The 19,670-nt window shown below is 42.3% G+C and overlaps 1 protein-coding gene across 1 annotated transcript; it reads right to left on the bottom strand.

The window, feature by feature from the left end:
• Positions 1–68: 68 nt before the first annotated feature.
• Positions 69–14,626, bottom strand: itgb8 (integrin, beta 8). The gene is made up of 13 exons (XM_015018066.1): positions 12,625–14,626; positions 11,053–11,138; positions 8,963–9,134; positions 8,741–8,847; positions 8,321–8,460; positions 7,600–7,765; positions 6,602–6,760; positions 6,404–6,499; positions 6,161–6,253; positions 5,271–5,411; positions 2,856–3,276; positions 2,521–2,743; positions 69–2,383 (listed from the first exon to the last, which is right to left on the bottom strand). Exons 1-13 carry the CDS (start codon positions 12,710–12,712, stop codon positions 2,146–2,148), a joined length of 2,130 nt encoding a protein of 709 aa, XP_014873552.1. The 5' UTR covers positions 12,713–14,626; the 3' UTR covers positions 69–2,145.
• Positions 14,627–19,670: the final 5,044 nt, after the last annotated feature.

Here is a 19,670-nt window from a genome sequence, read left to right as displayed (position 1 = left end):
TTCAATGTTTCTGGCTGACATTGATTCAATGTTGTTTCAATCATTCTGTGCTATCTGGGTAGTAACTTAGAAAAAGATAACAGCTGTGAAAAAAACTAAATAAACAACAGATTTCACTAGCTGGAAATACTGGAGATAGTGGTAATAGCTCCTCTTTAGCAGATGAAGCTTAAATTAGCATTCATTCATTTTAAAATTGCAGTGCCTCATGTTACATGAGGTACTAAATAAAGATTGTTGGGATACATTAAAGTGTCCCAAAGAGTTATTTTAACGATCCCTTAAAGCTGATGTCTTTAAAGCAAGAATGATTAATTCTTAATGAAATGATAAATCATACCAATGGAAATTAATGTAATTCAGAGTTGCAAATGGTAATTTACAGTTGAATTAGACTGAGAATATCTCAAATTGTCCAGGTCACGCTGCACTAGAGCAAGCCCCAAATTATCACTCTTCCACCACCATGCTTGGCAGATGTCACACATTTGTGCTGAGATAATGCGATGCATTTAGGCTAAACTTAGCACACCGTGTTGGGGCCAAACGTCTCTCTAATTTGGTGTCGTCCATCTAAAGAACTGGTGCAGAAGCAAATGGAAACCCTAAACTGTGTGGCTGGTTGTTTTCTTCTGTAAAACCACTCAAACATCTGTACAGTTTTGGATTTCACGTCCAATCTGTAGCAGGGAGACTCCGACACGTGGCTCTTTTGTAACGTCTATTTGCGTTCCGCTGTTCGATCTCTGGATGAACTCGCGTGGATATCCACCTCTGGAAAGACTGGCAGCTGCCTTGAATGTTTTTCACTTGGGAGAGATATTTTTCATTGTAGAATGACAGACTCTACATTATTTTCCAAATTGCGTTAAAATCTTTCCGAGTGTGAAGGGCAGCCAGAGTTGCTCCAGTAAGACTGCGCCTAGATTGCCTCTACGATTGCGCTGCACGTGGTGGGAGGATGTCGGAGTGACTCTGTGACGTTAGATTTGATTTGTTCTCTTCGTAAACTTTTGTTCGGAAATTTTTCTGTCCCGAGGCATTGTGTTTTTTTTTTTTTGTTGTTTTTTTTTTAACGGCTATTCCCTCCGGATTTGGCTCATGTTGCTACAATAATTTTTGCTTTGTTTTTTTTTTTTTTTTATCTTAGGGAAAGTTGGTATAATGAATAACCGTAGCAACCAGGTATTGTTTTCACAACTGGGAGCAGCTGATTAGCATCTCAAAAGCTCAAGTAATACGACCCCAATACCAGATAAGTTGAAAATGATACATCATGGATGCAGAGCAGTACCGAAGAGCAGAAATAAGGTGGAAGTTCAAGTGATCTCTTCCATCAATCATGTGCTACCCACTGAGCCACCTAGTGCCCAAGTTACAACATTTAATTTCCCTTTGGGAAAATAAAGTATTTTGGAATTTAAATGAAGTCAGTTAATTTAAAGTATTTGATCAGAAGCATACGGTTGTCCTTTTTATTTCCATAATGACGACATTATTTTTGTGATCCAGGCTTCTTGTTTACTTCAGATCTTTAATACAACACCTACAAAAACATTACATATTACTTATTGAGTCCGCAGCTGAACTCTTTCTTCTGCGTCCAAATAAACAATGATTGATTTTGGCTTTCGAAAGTTGATACAAAGAATTATACTAACCCCATCCCTACTTCCAACATGATGGCAAATTTTGTGACTATCTTTCAGAAACTCTAGATGCACTGACGTATATAATCTGTTGTTGTTTCTAATATCAGGAGGAAGGTCAGTTAGATAGGAAATCTTTTGAAATGTGTGCACACAAAACAATGCTGCTCTATCCAGGTCAAACTCAGAACACCGTCCCACTGAGCTGTGTGTTCAGAAAAGCCAATAAGCACAGCATGTGAGGTGAACACTAAATAGCTTTAAGTCCATGAAGTCCTCGGAGTTTTAGGATTGTTCTGACACTGTAACTTGAAACTGCAGCTTTTTAGCTTTAAAAAAAACAAAACATGTCCCAATGTGTACAGAGTAACAACTACCCAATCTACGGTTATCTGAGTTTTGTCATAGCTTTGCAACATAATTATTGTGTGGCACTGGCTTCTTCTTTTAGCTCATCTTAGGTTATTGTAGCTATTTATAGAAATAAGAGGGGAAATTATAAGCTGTCTTTCCTGTGCTGAGCTGCACCTCTAAGAGAGGCGACGGGTACTGATCTCAACAATATGTTAATTTCTGTTAGCATGCAGGAATTAAACATTTCTCCACAATCCAAGTGTCTACTTGTTGTACCTGAAGAATCTGTTTTGGAGCCGATATGAAGAGCGCAGGTGGTGTTGCATAGCTCCGCCTCTTTTTGGGAGAGACCTCGAGAATGATGGCAGTCCACACTCTTACTAAGAGGAAGAGAGAAAAAAAAAAACTTTGAAAACAGACAAAACAAATTACCAAGTCGACGGTAAAACAGTTGGAAAAAAATGCTGCAGGAGTTTATTCTGTCCATTTAGGATATAAGTAGTAATTGACTAAGTACCAGGAGGATTTTGGGTTGACTTGGCAGGTAGGACATCTCTCACAGAAGTCTCCAGATCGTTTGGGATCGGTACACACACACTTGCCACACACACACTTTCCACAGCCGCTGCAAAGCAAGCCGTCTGCGGATTGACAGCTGGTTTCGGAGGTGGGACAGCTGCAACTGTCGCCCGTCCAGCCGACCTCGCACACACACTCGCCTGACACACACACGCCTCGGCCTGAAATTGAAAAGAGTCTCAATAAGAACTCGGGGGCATTAAAGGAGCAGTGCCTCATCTTGAAGTATTTGTGATTCAACTGGAAATGACGTGGAATGTTTTTCAACCTTACCTCCACACAGCTGTCCCTTCTCATACGGGCAGGAGAAGTCGTCCATTTCACAGTATTTCCCGTACACCACCCCAAGCCTGCTCTGCTCACACACACATTTTCCGCACTCGCACACTCCCCGGCCGCTGCAGTTCACATTTGACCCGTCTGCTTTGCAACTTCTATTTGGCTCTGAGCTCGAGTCTTTCATGTGTCCGTGATCCGGCCTCTGCTCCTGACTGACACCGTGGTGGCTTCCCCTGCAGGGTGACTGGTCGTTGCCACCGCAACGGCCTGTTGGTCCACATTTGCACTGACATTTAGAGCGGATGCTGATGACAGTGGACTCATTGTAGCCCACCGGATGCACCAACATTCTCACATCTTCATCTTCACCATCATCAGGACAGGAGCGTTGGCCAACGGTAATATTAAAGTAGACCTGCAAGGAAAGAGTAACATCCATCAGTTTACTATTTGCTGGCTCGACACCTTCTGAATGAAATTTAAGCGTCTGATTGCTCACTAATGGAATTGAGTTATGTATGTTATTCAATGTTCTAAAAGGCAGAAGCAATATAAAGTGCGGGAGTACTTTAAGAGAGGCATCATAAACGAAGGTCTGAGCGCCCTGTGAGCTTACTTACACACCGCAGAGCAGGAGAAGAAGATTGATCTGGGGGCTGCCGATGACTCAGAGGATACATGAAAAATGACTAAGGGTTTCTAAAGGTTGAAAGCTCACACAAATCAAATCTACAGACAAGAATGAGAAGAATAGCATGTGCAATAAATGAACTAAATTGCGAATGCTGCTTCTGCACCTAATTTTAGCATGTCTGAAAAGCAGGTGCAAACTGGCACACAGCTTGCACCTTGCTCACTGTGGCAAGAGAGAGGCATAAATGCAACAACGGGGGGCTTTACTTGTCAGTTATTTGGAACATTAAAAGAAGAGTCAATTAAAATAATAAAATATAGATTAAAATATCCTCTAGGAAAGCAGAAATTGCAGAATTGTGGGAATACCAATTAATTTCACTTTTATGGCAGCGCACTGTTTTATGTCCTGATGCTCTGAAGGAGCAGAAAAGCTGATGAAGATTATGTTTTATAAGCTGCACGTTACACAAATAGTGTGGGCAAAATATGTCTGCATGGGGCAGATTAATGGTGCTGGACCTTCTTTAGGCAACACATCAGCGCTAATGCATCCACCGCTGTGCAGTCCACACTAGACACAACACAAGTGATAAAACACTATGACACGTTGTGCTGTGACATGATGTGACTCAATATTCTGTAGGTGTAATACAACACAATTCTGGGCAACATAACAAAATACAATACATAGCAATGCATTTTGGGACTTCTAACTCTAATATCCTTGTGGATAAAGTTGTGTTGTTGAATGATTTACCGGATAAACATCTTAGCACTCCGATTGTGAACACGCTTGAATGCTGCCTGCTGATGCATATTTGAAGCAATTCAGTTTCACTGTAGGCCTGGAATAATTATGTAACGAAAGGGAAATTCTCAAACTCTTTTTTTTTTTTTTTTTGTTTTTTTACAGCACAGAATCGGGCATAATGCTCGGTTAACAAAGTAAGCTACAATAAAAGCTGATTCAGGACAGCACAAAACCTTCCCTTGTTGATTTCGGCTGAAGATAATCCCTGAATACAGGATGTTTAGCACAGTGTACAAACAACGCTTCACTGACTGGAAGTCTTTAATAAAAACCCAACTACAGTAACAGTAAAACTCACAATAATTATACTGCTGTTGACTATACATAAAGATTTGAATCTACAGTCAATCTCTCTTGATTTTTATCACCCTTCTGGTAAATTGCGGTACTTTCCATAATACAGCGTAATCCACCCAAGGATGAAAACGCTGGGCATTAATTTGTGCACAAAGGAGTAATTATGAGGCAGTGAGTAAGCACCTCAGTGTTGGGCGGAGAACACCAAATCTTTTGGTGGGAACAAATCTTAGGGAGCAAGTAGAAGAACAGAAGATTTCTCAGAGGATATACAAATTATTATTATTTTTTTTCTGACAGTACCATTCAAAACTACTACAGCAAAAAGCTCTGTTAAGAGTACAGAAAGGAGCTTTCTGAGCAGGTGTTGGACCCGGTGGTATGCAAGGAGTCTGTTTCTAAATATAAATGCTCTACCTGCCGGCATTAATCCTCTCATATCGAGCATGGTATAAGGGTTATCATAAGAAAAGGTCATGGAATCACATGGGAATGTTTCCCTGTTAAATAGAGGTTATAATCCGCTCAACTCGGATTATTTACCAAATCTCTTCTGTCGCGTAAAGCTCTCAGTGATATGTTTGTATGTGCTGCTCTGGATGCCTCCTTTTAGATATTTTTCCTTCAAGTATGTGATAATGGCTCATTTGTTTTTGTGTGTTTACCGTCTGGCCTGGCTGCACCCCTGAGCAGCTCTGGTCCTTGGCAGTGGATCCGCGGGGACAAATAGGAGAAACAGACACCCAGTACCTGCTGACTGCCTTGTCCTCCACTGACACTGACACCGCCACCTCGGACAACAGTTTCTGCGGAGAGCAAAAAAACAGATGAACCGGCAGCATTAGGTTAAGGTCCGAAGGTCGATCATCCAAGTTAATTTGATGATTTAAATCAAGGTTAAGCTGTGAAAGCTTCCTTATTTCTTTTTTTTCCCCTTCAACAAAGGCTACTGAGGACGAGGAGGTGGGGCTAAAAATAGCATCTTTGTGTCTGTCCGGGATTAGGACACATGGTTTCCGTAGGGATCTGATAGCTTTTATAATGGAAGCTTCTGTTCAGGCATCGCTGCTTGTGTGCATGTGTGTGCGTGTGTGTGTGCGTGTGCGTGTGTGCCTGAATGCATCACACAAAACCCAGATCTGTGGATTCGGCAGATTCTCGGAGCAAACAATGGCCTGCTTTGCCGCTGGCGAGCTTATAGCCCAGAGGCTACTGTCATTTGAACCTCCTAGTCTCACATACACAGACTCACACACACACACACATGCGCACACAAGGTCACGCGCACAAGGTCACACATGTTTTAACCTCTTCTTCTTATGTCTTTTTATTTTTTTATTTTATTTTCTGTTTCATCTACCGAGACAAAACCACAAACTTCTCCCTTTGTCAAATTTCCCACGTTCTGAAATATGAGTCGATGAAAACAAAACAGACATCACAAAAGCATTTCTAATGTGAAGCTCTTACGCTTGTCTATGGCACTCGCACCTTCCTTTGATGAATGAAAGAAGACGGGGATTTTTAAAGAGAAACCACAGGCGGATGATTTTACCTTGTACGCATCTACCACCAGATCTATGAGGTTCGGCGCCTGAAAGAGGCCCAACTTTCCCAGGATTGATCCAGGCAGCAGCTTCACCAACTCCTAAAGAAGGAAACATAGCTGGAAGTAATTTCTTATCCGAATCTTATAGTCCGAATCAGAAAAGGTGCTTCATTATGCATACATGCAATTTTTTTCTTAAGTTTCTGTGTCAAAACAAAAACAAGTAAATGGTGTAGTCTCATTAATTACCTCATACCACTGGTACTGCATCTTCTCCACAGCGAAGATGGAGTAGATATGGTTTTCAAGCAGCTTCTCAGACAGCAGACCTAAACTGGGATGGTCCTGTGAAGGAGATGTTTGCAGGAAGGAGTTTACCCACGATCCTGGTGAAGCGATGAGTAACCGCAGATTTACAGATTTATTTTTAAAAAATGACGTTCCCACCATCTTTGTGCTTCCAGTGTAAACGTTGCTGTCCAGGTGACACCGGCCGTCGTGCGGCGTTACGATCCCAGCCAGCCTGCTGTCCAGGGCGAGGTGAGACGGCTGGTCTGTCATCAGGAGCAAGAGGCGCTTTGCCTCTGGCCGCCAACCAACAGCACGCTGCCAAAGAACAAGAAACAGAGGTCATATTTAGTCACATCGCCAGAATTAAAGAACTCTTTGGAGGAAATCTCTGCATTGGACGTGAGATAACTTCATATACATGACTGAATCTGGGCAAAGACACACTGCACCCCAACTTTTTTATTTATTTATTTATTTTTTTGGAAACGTGATTGCTTTATGACAAATATCACCACATCAGCTCTGTTTCTGGAAAGCTGTTTCAGAAATTCCCCCCATTGTTAAAAACTCTTAAATCACTCCTTATCGATACAGTCACAGAAACTGATGTGGAAAACTCTGCGGGCTTCTTATTTTAAGGATTTACAAGTGCGGTTGAGGGAAAAAAATGCATATTGAGGCAGTTTATTCATCTGAACTGCATTAGTTTCCTCGATGATAGGGCCTCGCTGCAATGCCAAATTTAAGCAAAAGCAGCAGAAATCCCCCCCCCCTTTATCAGTCAGAGTGGCTCCTTCTTCATGTCTGTGAATCATCAGAGACAGTGTGAGAAAATGGGACCATGTGTGCACGTTTGTGTATTTGGCGAAACTCACTGAGTTTATAGTATGCATGATGTAATGGAGAGTCTATTTCTGAACGTGACCACCGCCGGGGTGACTGAAATCTTGCCTCCTGCTCCCCCACTCCATTCACACGATGTGACTCAAAGCCCCCCTGCAGTCGTTTTGTGAGCCTCGGTGACTGTGTGCAGTGGTGTCGCTACTTAAACGGGATTCCTGCAGCAACACGCAGCGCTGAGTCAGAATGCCTCCAATTGTTCCAGCACAAATGCCACTCTCAGGGTCAGACGGCTGGCTCGGCGCGTTACTCACCTGGCAGACAGCGGCCTGCAGCATGGCGTCCAGTCCTCCCTCGGGCGTGTCCACGTTCGCGGAGATGCGCTGGCGCTTCATCACTCGCGTGAACTCGCTGATGTTGCCGGTCATGCTGAGGACGTGGTGGAAACCGTGGGCCGGGCGACAGCGGATCTGGTATTCACTGGTGAAAAAAAAACAACAACAAAAAAAAAACTCAATGAGATAAGCTTTTATTTACAACTTTTAGGAATGTAGCGTCCATCAATAAAATTGAATCAGGTAATTAAAACAGGGACGTTGGATCTAACGTGTCCAATGTTTGGAGGTGTCTTTTCGAGTAAAGTGCCTTGACGTGACATTTTTAATTTGACATTTACTTGAGAACATAATAAAATATTTGATTTATTTGAACTCAATCGAAGAATTGAGTTCATTAGGAGATTTTGGTCTCTTTCACAAACTCTTTATGCTTTTCCCACTGAACAAATGTACTCAAATTAAGGTGTGCGTTTTCAAAATATTCCAGAGAGAGATTATGCTACTGCAACAAAAAAAAAAAATAATAATAATTAGCAATATTTTGAGCACCTCAAGATTTGGAGGGAATTTTAATAACTGAATTCCTTGCACATGACTCTCCTTGTATCATGAAAATATGGATGCTATGTGGGATAATGAGGTACATTTTGAAGTCAGACATTTCTAGATAAGACAAATGACACATTCTCCTCTGTACCTGCAGGGGTTGTCGATCTTGGAGGGATGGACACTAATGAAAGGAGAGACAGGTTTGTCCACAAATGAGCCAAAACCTAGCCAAAGGTCTGAGGTGTGTTGCGTCATCCGTAGGGACAGTGCGACGCCCACCGTCTTGAGCTGCAGAACAGAAAAGACAAAGGAAACGAGCGTAAGCGAAAAAGGAAGGAGATATTGAATCAAAAAGAACAACAGAGACAAATGAAGTAGATAAAGAGGAAGGAAAAGCCTGAACAAGAAATAGAACAATAATTTGTATTTCCCTAGTTCCTCTTTCTTTCTTTTTTTTTTTTAGGGAATTTGTGTAAACTCAGTTCTGAAATCAAAATTTTTGGTGATGAATCACTTTTTCCCCCCACACAAGAGCAGCGATAAAATGACTGACAGTCCACAAGCCTACATGATCAAGGTTTTCCTGCATGGAGGCCGACACATCCACCAGGTAGTAGAGATCTACAGGATAGCGCTCCAGTTGTTTCACGGCTACGACAAAACTGGCCTCTGAACCTGGACACACACACACACACACACACAGAGACGCGCAACAAGAAACAGTGAGAAAACCGTGAAGTCACTTCGGTTTAAATGAGACACAAAATGCCGAGTTCCACAGCTCGTGTACCTGGCCGGAGGGTGATGCTGATTTCCCGTGGGGACACTTGTGTGCTATTCAGCGTGGCGTCGACCTCCACTTTGACGTCCGACCGCTCCATGAACTCAGGCCTGCAACCTCTCCTGCGAAGGTTGTCCGGCAGATCGCAGCGATGGCTCTGCTCAGTCCCGTGCAGGTAGTCCTAGGGGCCAAATGTGTGCAAAAATTTTTAAAAAAGTCTCTGTCTTTATCCATTATGACTATTCAATGTGTAAATATTACATTTGTTGAGGGAGAACAAGCTAAGACAAAAAGCAAAGAATGCTTGGGTATCTCCTTCAATGATTTGCTGCGGAAATTTATGCTTGGGTTTCCCTCGTGGATCTAACATAATCCATGACAATGGATTCATACAAAGATGGAAGAAGTAACAGAACCACATCCGGTATTAGTGGGGCGAATCTGACTAAGCAGGAGTAAAAGCTGTCATAGTGAGGTGGAAAAGTTTTCATTTTCTTTGTCAGTCTTTCCTCAGTTTCACTCCTCGTCCATTCACAGCAGCAGTGTCACTTGAACACACCGTTAACAGGATGTGGTTTCACTTTACCTCTGGTGTTCGCAAGGTGCGTTGGTGATGGCAAACTGAAACCACTTTTACTACCATTTACCTTAGTTTCATTTTCTATTTTGAGCCGTTTTATTCTGTTTGTATTGATCTGAGACAGAGGGGACCAGACATGAAAACCACAGAACACGTATTATTTAAGCCCTTCAATTGCTCCTCTTGAAGTACTGCCAGCTAATATGTAATCTCTCCTGTCTCCAGAAAGATAAAACAATTATTTAAGCTTTTGAAAACAATAAAAAATAAGGTGAGAGAACACCTAAACTTGCCAGCTGTCTTGACTGCACAGCCCAACAGCGTCACGACTCGTAGCTTTGGAACGGATTACTAACATTTCGTACTTTGGCTTGTTGACTGAGACATGGAAATGCAGTACAGTGGCAGCACAGTTGTAAAACCTCACTGATGTATGTGTGTGTGTGTGTGTGTTCACAGTGAGTTATTAACCTCCCATGGGTCTGATTTCAAGCGTGTGACGAGACCAACACGATTGTGCAGGCGTGTAGTGGAGCAGCTTAATTACTGGGGGGGGGATTTCTACTAATGCAAGACAGAAGAATCCACCGAAGCAAAGCGTCTGACAGTCTACAGCGAGAGTTGAAACTCTTTCTAACTTCGTGACCATGAGCTGAACCTGAAAGCCAGACTGACTTCTGTTTATTTTTAGTTATCACTGACCAGCTCTTTAACGCCTAGAAGTTCCTGACGGACTTCCTGGGACTTTCCTTTCTGGGATAGGGCTGCAACTGCCTACATAAACAGAAATTTGGATTTACATAAAAGCCGCTAACGCTTTGTTTTCAGTGCTTGCCTGAGCGTGGCTGTGTGAGCTTGTAGGAGGTTTTGGAGGTGATGTTTGAAGTTCCCTCGGCCCAACAACATGAATTCAGAGGAAATTTGGCATGGGAGCGCCCGAACACACACTTGTTGACATTATACTCCTGCTGTGATGTCACTGCATGTGTGTGCGTGCGTGTGTGTGTGTGTGTACGTGTGGCTGCGTGTACGTGTGTGTGCGGTAACTGGTGTGGCACTGGGAGGCTTTGGAATTTCTCAAAGCTGATCCAGGGGTGGGCTCTTTACAAGAAAGACAAGACAGGGAGACAGAAAAAGACAGATAGAGACAAACAGAGGGGGAGATGCGGCGATATGCGTGAGCACGGAGACTAAACACATGGATAGAGTGTGGCTCCGTCTCTGAGAAAATGTTCACACAGAGGCTGACGCGCTCGCACAGGTCACACAACGCAGACCGCTTTGGGGCTCAAACATACACATTATATTCTCATTTGTGAATGCCACGAAAGCTTTGGTGCGTGTCATCTGAAGGAATGCTGCTGAAAGGCCGCCACGTTCCCACTGTTTGCTTTATTTCTTTTTTTGTCTGTTACGGACAAGAGCACACACACACACACACACACACACACACACACACACACACACACACACACACACACACACACACACACACACACACTTGTGCACACATTCCCACCTCCTGGAAACACCAAGCACATTGTGGTCCACGTTGCAGGCAATCTGCGCAAGAGGTGACGCTGGGCGACCAACACGCTCTGGCTCCTGCGGATAGACGGAAACAAAAAGGAGCAGGGAAGAATCTGCGATTAGCATATGAAGGAAACGTGTGAGTCAATACTCATTAGTCATGCGGCGAAATCCGTGCAGACGTTAAGGATCTCATATCCACTCGTGACGAGGGAAGAACCACTCGGCATCTCGCGTCGAACCATTCAGCACAAATTAGCAAGTGCACAGCCGTGTGGGAACAGGTGCCGGAGCTGTTGGAGTGGTTCCCACACACTCACACAGAGTAACTTTAGGCAGTGTTTTCAAGAAAACGAGAAAGAAAGGAAAGAGAAAGAAAGGAGGCATGTTGGAATAGAGAGCGATGAAAGGCACACCATTAACCCCATCGTTCCTGTAGTGGGGTTAATGATTTATTAGAGTAATTTACCGGCTGAAATCCAATTTCCCGGAGCCATTTCTGTTAGTTGCAGAGCCGTAATGTGGGGCAGAGAAAGAATGTGGGTCCGAGCATCGCTAGCAGACCCATTAACAGGCTCTGACCCAATTAGGCACTTTGACCGCAATTAAACCCCCTTCAATGATTTAACTATTCATCCAAAATGATGGATGGCTAAGGGAAGCAGATCAGGCTTTTCCTGGCCGATACATTTCTTTAATGTTTAATTTGGAAGTCGCTTTTCTTTTTTATTTTAACAACTGTAACGACCAAAATTTCTGGCGGACCTTTTTGTTTGCGCACCTCTAGCTGATGTGATTGTTGCAGCTGACGTTGTATTCCGTTTGTCTTTTACTGTGTCTGTTGTCTCCACTCAACACCCAGTCACTCAGTCAGGGCAGAAGCTTAGCTGCTGATTCCGAGTCTGACTCTGCAGGACGTTTCTTCCCTTTAAAAGGAGCTTCTTCCTTTCCACTGTCACCACGTGCTTGCTCAGCATAAAGGTGTCCAGTGGAGACTCGGTTGGGTTTTTACTTAAATTCAACTTGAGCTTAGTTTTGTATTCCTTCTTTACACATTTTAAGGGTTCTCTGTTTAATTCTGATATTTTTTTCTATTTCATATTTTTGCTGTATTTCAGTATTAAGTTTTATTTAAACTTATTTAAAATAAGTTTTATTATTTAAGCAACTGAATCTGATTGTACTGGACAATATTTAAGATCACATAGCATTGAATGTAACTGGAAGTTAACTTGACTCTGAGATTGCACTATCTATATTGGTAAGAGCTTAACTTAGGCTGAATTGGATCCCATAAAGCAACATAGAAATGAGAAATTGTGTAAAGTACCTTGTATCTGTTGACCTACAAAACTGAATGGAATTTAATTAAAATGTGTTTAATTCACATCTTTAAGAGAGGAAAAACACTCCAATAATAATAATTAAAAAAAAAGTTGTATCACTCCCCTACAGAGATGACAGACTGCGTCCAGAACGGATGCTGTGCAGTGATCGTTTGAGATGACAGCAGTAATTGCTGTGATATTATGTCATTGGGTCTTAATGAGCCTCGACTCACCGCCGCTGGAAGCTGCTGCGCAGACAACGAACGCCACGCAGCAGAGCAGGAGGACACGCAGAGGACGGCTGCGTTGCCAGGAAGTCATCCTTCACACTCCGGGACGCCCGAGACGCGAGAGCCTGAACCGCTACTGGAGGTGGAGGTGGGGGCGGACCGGGTGACACTGAGCTCCGTGCGTCCGCCGCCGCGCCAACAATAGCCGGGACTGCCAGAGCGAGCCGCGGGACATTGTCTTTCACACACACCAACCTTCTAAATCCCGGAAAGGTATTCCCAAACCCCGACTCAGACGAGCTTACGAGCGCCCTCCCCCCTCGGACCACGGGAGAAAGGTGGATTGCGGCGACAGCTGCGGCTCGGGTCCCTCCATCTATTTTCCAGGTGTGCTGTGCGCTTCTGTCTCTCGGCTGCCCGGTGGAAGTCTCAGCCCGCAGCGGGAGTGCAGGAGAGGGGAACCGGGGGACAAGAACAGCGAAGAAGCCGCTTCGTTCAGCTCAGCCGGCGCACTCCGACGTTGCTGACTGAACACATCACGCACTAAAATCCAGGAGAACGAGCGCGTTTTAACCACTGCACTGACTACCGATGTCATGGCAACGCGTTTATTCCGAGAGGGGAGGGAGCAGAGAGAGAGAGAGAGAGAGAGAGAGAGAGAGAGAGAGAGAGAGGCGATAAAGTGCTTTCTACGAGGAATTGCGAAGCGGTGCATTCCAGAGTGAACCGTGGCCTTGGACTGAACGGTGTTGTTTATGCTGCTTCTTAGGGGAGCCATTTAGCAGCACTGAGAGCTCCTGTGTTGGAGGGAGAGCCTAAAGCCTGGTGGGTGGATGAATGATGGAGGATGTAGCCAGAGCTCTGGCAGCGGGGTTCACAACCTGGAGTTCCAGGCAGAAGTGGTGGGGGTCTGTGTCTATTGTGCGGGGATACCAATGACTCTGAGTAACCTCTCCTCTGGAGCTCAGCTCCAGCCAAATACTCACTGAAACAACACAGCATTTGGAGGCAGAGCAAAACAGACGAGAGGACAATAGCTTGTCCGCCTCGTGATATTATCGTGCTCCACTCTTTTCTAAGTATGCCCTACAAAACAGGCACAGCCAGCCCTAGACATAAGCGAGCTAATCATTACCTTAGCCACCCTGTCCCAAAACCAGTTGGGGTCTTCCGAGAGCACAAGGAATGACTCAGGAGTCAGATTTACAAATGCACATTTTCCCAGAAGTGGTACAATAAGTGACTGTGCATTTATATTTAAAATGCTATACATGCAGGCAGGATGTGAAGACATTTTTATTTATTTTTTTTCTGAGTAAAACATTTGAGAGGCGTCTGGTTCCAGACCACAATCTCCACTGGAAACATACATTCACCACCAAGGGAAATTTATCCTGTTGTTGTATTTTCTTGTTTTCCCTGCAATTCTTGTTATTGTCTGAGAGTCACAACTCACCAGTTGTCTAAATAACTGGGGAAAAAAAGCACAAACCTTTAAATACCACAGAATTTGTTCATAACTTATGCAGTCTGGAAGAGTTGGGCTTTGTTTTAGACGTGGAAAGCCGTAGTGACAAATTGAAGCAACGATTTTTCAAAACTGAGGTCTTAACAAATGGCAAAGACGAGGAAAAGTTGTTCACATGTTTTGAAGTAAAACACTGTACGAATTAAAGCTGGGAAAATAAACAGGACCCAGCCCACTGACGTCAGATTCGAAGATGGAAAATGGATATTTCTCACCAACCCCAACCTCCAAATTCAACATGGCTGACAGCTGCAGTGGCGAACCCTGAATTTGCACTTATGTCAGTTTGTATCTCGTTCACGTGGCTGACAACCTGTCCAGGAAGTGCTGGAAATAGAAACGAGACCATCCCAATAATACAAGCACAAGTGTGTATATACAATTGGCCTAAGTGTATAGATGCATTCACTATCGGCTTGTAAAATGCTATTAGCTTGTATTGTAAATATTATGTCCATTGAGTACAAATAAAGGCAAAAGCTAAAACATAAGTACTGTAAGTTGTGTCTGAAGGTGTTCACACATCAAATTTTTGATTTCATTCTATATTGGCAAATTATTGAAATATTCTATCAACTTTGAATAGTGTCTCTTTGAAGCAAGTATCAAGTGGGCTTGATCTCCTCCTGTGTTTTTTTTATTTTTTTATTTTTTTGGCTATTTGGGATCATTTCTCTTGGGTAGAGCTACTTCATTTGCTTCACATTTACCCCTCAGCCTTTATCTACCGCGTTTGACCCCATCTGCCCCTCAGGAGTCTGGAGCAGAGCCTAATACGCCTCTCCTCTCAATTATTCATTTGTCAAATGAGGATTACTTGGACGGGGGGAGAGCTGAGCACCTCCCAGTCCACGGTCCAAGCCAGTCACTCTCAATTATGATAATGAAGAAAACACACAGCACACTGTTTTCCCAAGTGTGTGAAAGATCCCTGTGAAATCTGCAGACCGTCTTTATCCGGATTCCAGACCAAGTTTTGTCCTCTTCTGGATGTCGGAGGGGAGTGGAGGGAGGGAGAGGGGGCTCTGGAGGGCAAAATATGGATGCTTTCTCTGCTGTGCAAACTTGATAATGGACTCTCGCATAAACAGATCCCTTTCCTCTGTCAATGCTGGTCAGTATCAGCATCCTAATGACAGCCGATGTAAACCTGACACAAAACACTCCTCCACTGTAGTCACTCCTCTCCCCCTCGTCCTCACCTCTTTTCACTCTGCCCTCCACCCCTGTGTTTGTGTTAGCTGTTGGCTCGACTTTCCATCACGCTGGTCTGGTTTCATCGCTTTCCAACCACACATGCAAATACACACCCATACAAAAACATACATATGCACCACAGTAGTTCTTACCCACTTTTCAACCAAACACCTGCCCGGTTTTTCTGCTCGCCCTCCCCCCAAACCTCTCCTCTCAAAGCTCCCTCCCTCTCGGTGGTTTTCAAGAGTCTCGACCTCTCTTTGGACTCCCATTCTTTGGCTAAACCGATGTGGGGACAAAGCGGGGGTCAGAGGTGAAACATGACCTTAACGGGGATTCCCAAACACAGATGCAATCTAACAACTGCAAGCACACACAGTGACTTTAGCTTTTCGCAGTTGTTTTATGCGAATATAATTTTAAAGAAGGGCATTTTCTCTGTGATTCAGTTACAGACGCAGAAATCTTGGTTCCCCTGCTGTGGCAAATGTCAATATGCGTTATAAAGTAGTTTGAAATCCCCTTTGAAAATCAAAATATCATCTCCCTCCCACTCGTTACCACAAAGCCTATTTTATTTCAGTCTAGGTTTGTGTCACCTGAGGGGGAGAACCTCAAATGGCGTTCTTCTGCATATCAGAGATTTCCATCGGTGGAAACCGAACACAGAACTGAGATCTTAAACAACGTAACAATCAGCCCCATTAGCTCATCTGAGCCTTTTTTTTTTTTTTTACTGAGTCCACCACCAGTTAACATGAGTCTTTATTACTTAAACTTGATCTTGGATACTTAACTCATTTCAACATATCCAACAGGATTCAACCCTTTTTTCTACTTTGAATCAAAGCCAATATGATGTGCTTTTAATATCTATAAAGATAACTGCAATTTAAGGTTGTTTGTTATCCAGTCAAAGCAGATAGTTTAGGATGAAGAAGTGCGCTTTACGTCATTAATTTGTGTCATTTATCAACAATTTGTCATTTCTATCATTGTGGAGATTGGAGAATTGGAGAATTTGGAGAATGGTTGAATTTGCCATTTCATTTCTTTTGTCGACTAACATCAAGAAAAACACGTCTCCCCATTTTATGTATTTAAATACATAATATACATGCTCACAAAAATATATGTTCCATAGCTATGTATGTAGGTAGATGCCAACCATATCAAATGCTAAAAATGGATCATAGCTGCAACTTTGATTTTTAGTTTCATCCGGCAAAGTTTCCAGTAGAAATTCAGACTTTGTGTGCCTTCCTACCAAGTTTCATATAGGAGACTTAGAAAATCGGATTGAGCTGATAAATGATTTCCAGCACCCAAGCCAAAAAGTGCCTATTCATTAATCACATAATGAATCTGGTATGCACTTATAGTTCAATTCAATTTCACTTCAGTTTACTTACTTATAGCCAATTCACAACAAATATCGTCTCAAGGCACTTCGTACAAACAATCTTTTCAATTCTAACGGATATCAAGCGTTATAGTAAGAGCAGTTAATTATTCAGAGTAGTTTCGATAGTTTCTGTCGAAGTAAGTTCTTAATTTCAAAACAAAAATGTGCTTATAAGCTGCAAATTTTTAAGTTTCATGATTTATTTACAATAGTAAAAGATTTGATTGGGGAAGTTAATAAAATGCAATTTGAGGTGCCCGTATTTTTCTAAATGAAAGCAACTAATGTTGCCACCATTTGGCAATTTGCTGTAGTCATAACATTGCTCAGTTGTCCTTGTGCGTGGCTTGTTGCCCTGCAGTACATGCTGCTTTCCTCAGTTGCTTTGTTTCTGTTTTGGTTTTAGGAATATTTTTAGTCCACTCTTCACTCGTCATGTGGTGCCTTCGTCATATGCATGTCTGTTTTGGGATCATGCAGATGCATCAATTTCCATATTGGATTTATAATATCTGCTGACCCTTGCTTTTGGATGCTGCATCTGCAAAACAAACATGATTCAAACAAATGTTCTCACTGAAACGTGATGCATTATAAACAATATCTCAGAGAGTGTACACACGATACCCTTTACATTAATTGACATGTCTAGTAAAGATGCACTTAAACTGAGCTAATCTTATATTTAAAACAAGATTTCAAAGGTGTCTTTGTTGCACTGAGAAGTAGAATCCACCTGAAAATGTCCCACCAAGTGCATCGAAGTTTCCGATAAACGTCAGTTCAAAAACTATTAATACAAGCTGATGCTCTGATAAAGATAAAGAGCAAAAAATAAAAAAAATAAAAAAAATCCCGCTGTAAACTCAGCGGCATCGTTTGCATGAGAATTTCTTCTTGCTTGAACTACTGAAAACAGTTACAACCACAGTGACTTGTGACTGCTTTGCCCATTTAGTGGCAATGTGTAAAACCACTTCATGTCCTGTTTGATTTTTCGCTTTTGTCAATAGTTTATGGCATGTCGATTTTTTTGACAACGTGAGATTTCAGTAACAAGAATTCGAACATACGACGAGCCGCCAGGGAATTAACCTACTGTATTTGTCATCTGAAGTCTGGCTAAAAATAACTCTGAAACACAACTGACTCAGATTCTCTTCCTCATTTTCTAATGTTATTAACAAAGCACTGTGAATATGAATCGCCCTAACAGAGATTTGATTTGAAGCTAAATTTTGTAATTCCACTTACAAGTTGCATGACAATTTCACGATTAAAAAAAAAACAATTTTTTTTTTTTTTTTTTTTTATAAAGTCAGGAATGCTTGTCGTTTCAACATCAAAAATTTCCTCTGAGGTCTGATTCCTGGACACAACCAAGGAAACCCCGCGGTTCAGACAATGACAACGTTGCAGTCAGGATGACCATCAGTGGCAGTGTGGTGGAAAGAAATATGCACAGCAGTTTAAACTCACCTACCCTTATCCCAACCACCAGCATGACTGCCATAACATAACTTGCCCTCTAAGACCACAGTGAGCCATGTTTTTTTTTTTTTTTTTTTATCTCTTTCCTTCATAAAATGCAGCTTCAGTCATCAGTAGTGCAGAATCTCCAGACTGAAAGCTTTGAGGATTTTTATTGTTAGGTGTCACATGCATTTTATTTTTACATTGACTGGACATTAGAAATATCATATAGCCTCATCATAAGTCTATAGCCAGACACACCTTTAAAGACTTTGTTGCTAAGCCACTTTTCGTTAAATTACATATTAGCCACCTTATACACTACTCAAAAAAATAAAGGGAACACTCAAATAACACATCCTAGATCTGAATGAATGAAATATTCTCATTGAATACTTTGTTCTGTACAAAGCTGAATGTGCTGACAACAAAATCACAGAAAAATCATCAATGGAAATCAAATTTATTAACCAATGGAGGCCTGGATTTGGAGCCACACACAAAATTAAAGTGAAATGTTCCCTTTATTTTTTTGAGCAGTATATATAACACTAAATCAGATAAGTATGATAGAGATTAGAAGCGTTACAGGAGTGTTGTCATGTACAATTTGGTCTGCGAGGTGACACTGTTGTCTTCATTATTCTCACAGAGCATGAGTGCATCTTTTTCCTGGTGCTATGACTTCCTCACCATCTGCATATATATCAAATATAGCTTTAATGAGAAATTTGACTTTGCTATTTGACGGCTTGAAATTGGCCTCTGGCTCTTTAAGTAGCTCTTACTGTTTCAGCGCGTCATCACAACATCGCCTTTCCGTGATGTCGTTTTCTTAGGACTGGGAAGCAGTTTATGTGATGAGCTCAGCAGATGTGCAGTTCCTCCAGGTGTTTGCTAATCGCTGCTGCCGCTAGTCTGGAGGAGCTGCATGAGGAGGGGTGTTCTGTGAAGAGGAAGCTCGGCTTAGAGACTGCAGCTTGAAGGAGGAGTTGCATGTCTAAGCACCTCCCACGGGAGACCAAAGGATTTCTCAAAAATGCATGAAAGAGTCAAAGCAACAGTCCAGGTATGTTTTTGATGAAGGAATAACATTATAGCATCACTCAAAAAAGACAGTCTTAACCCTCCTGTTATGTTGCGGGTCAAATTGTTCGGTTTTAAAGTAAATAAATAAATAAATAAATAAATAAATAGTTGCGCGTATTTTTTTTTGCATGAAACGTTTTCTATTTGTCTTAATAGGTGCATATAAATTGAAAATGGTTCATTTTACACATTTGCGACCCCCTCTGTGTCTACATTTTACATAGATACTGTTCGGGTCAATTTGACCCGGCAGTCAAGTTGAAAGGTAAAACAGATTTAAAAAAAAAAAAGTCCAATTCTAAATGTTTCCTTGCAGCTATGAACCATATTTCACCACGCAAACGCACACACACACAC

The sequence above is a fragment of the Poecilia latipinna genome, unplaced genomic scaffold (assembly GCF_001443285.1).
Source record: "Poecilia latipinna isolate Pla-1442-1.1 unplaced genomic scaffold, P_latipinna-1.0 Scaffold2224, whole genome shotgun sequence".
NCBI lineage: Eukaryota > Metazoa > Chordata > Actinopteri > Cyprinodontiformes > Poeciliidae > Poecilia > Poecilia latipinna.
Note: the sequence above shows the minus strand (reverse complement) of the source record. Positions and strands in the feature narration are given on the sequence as shown.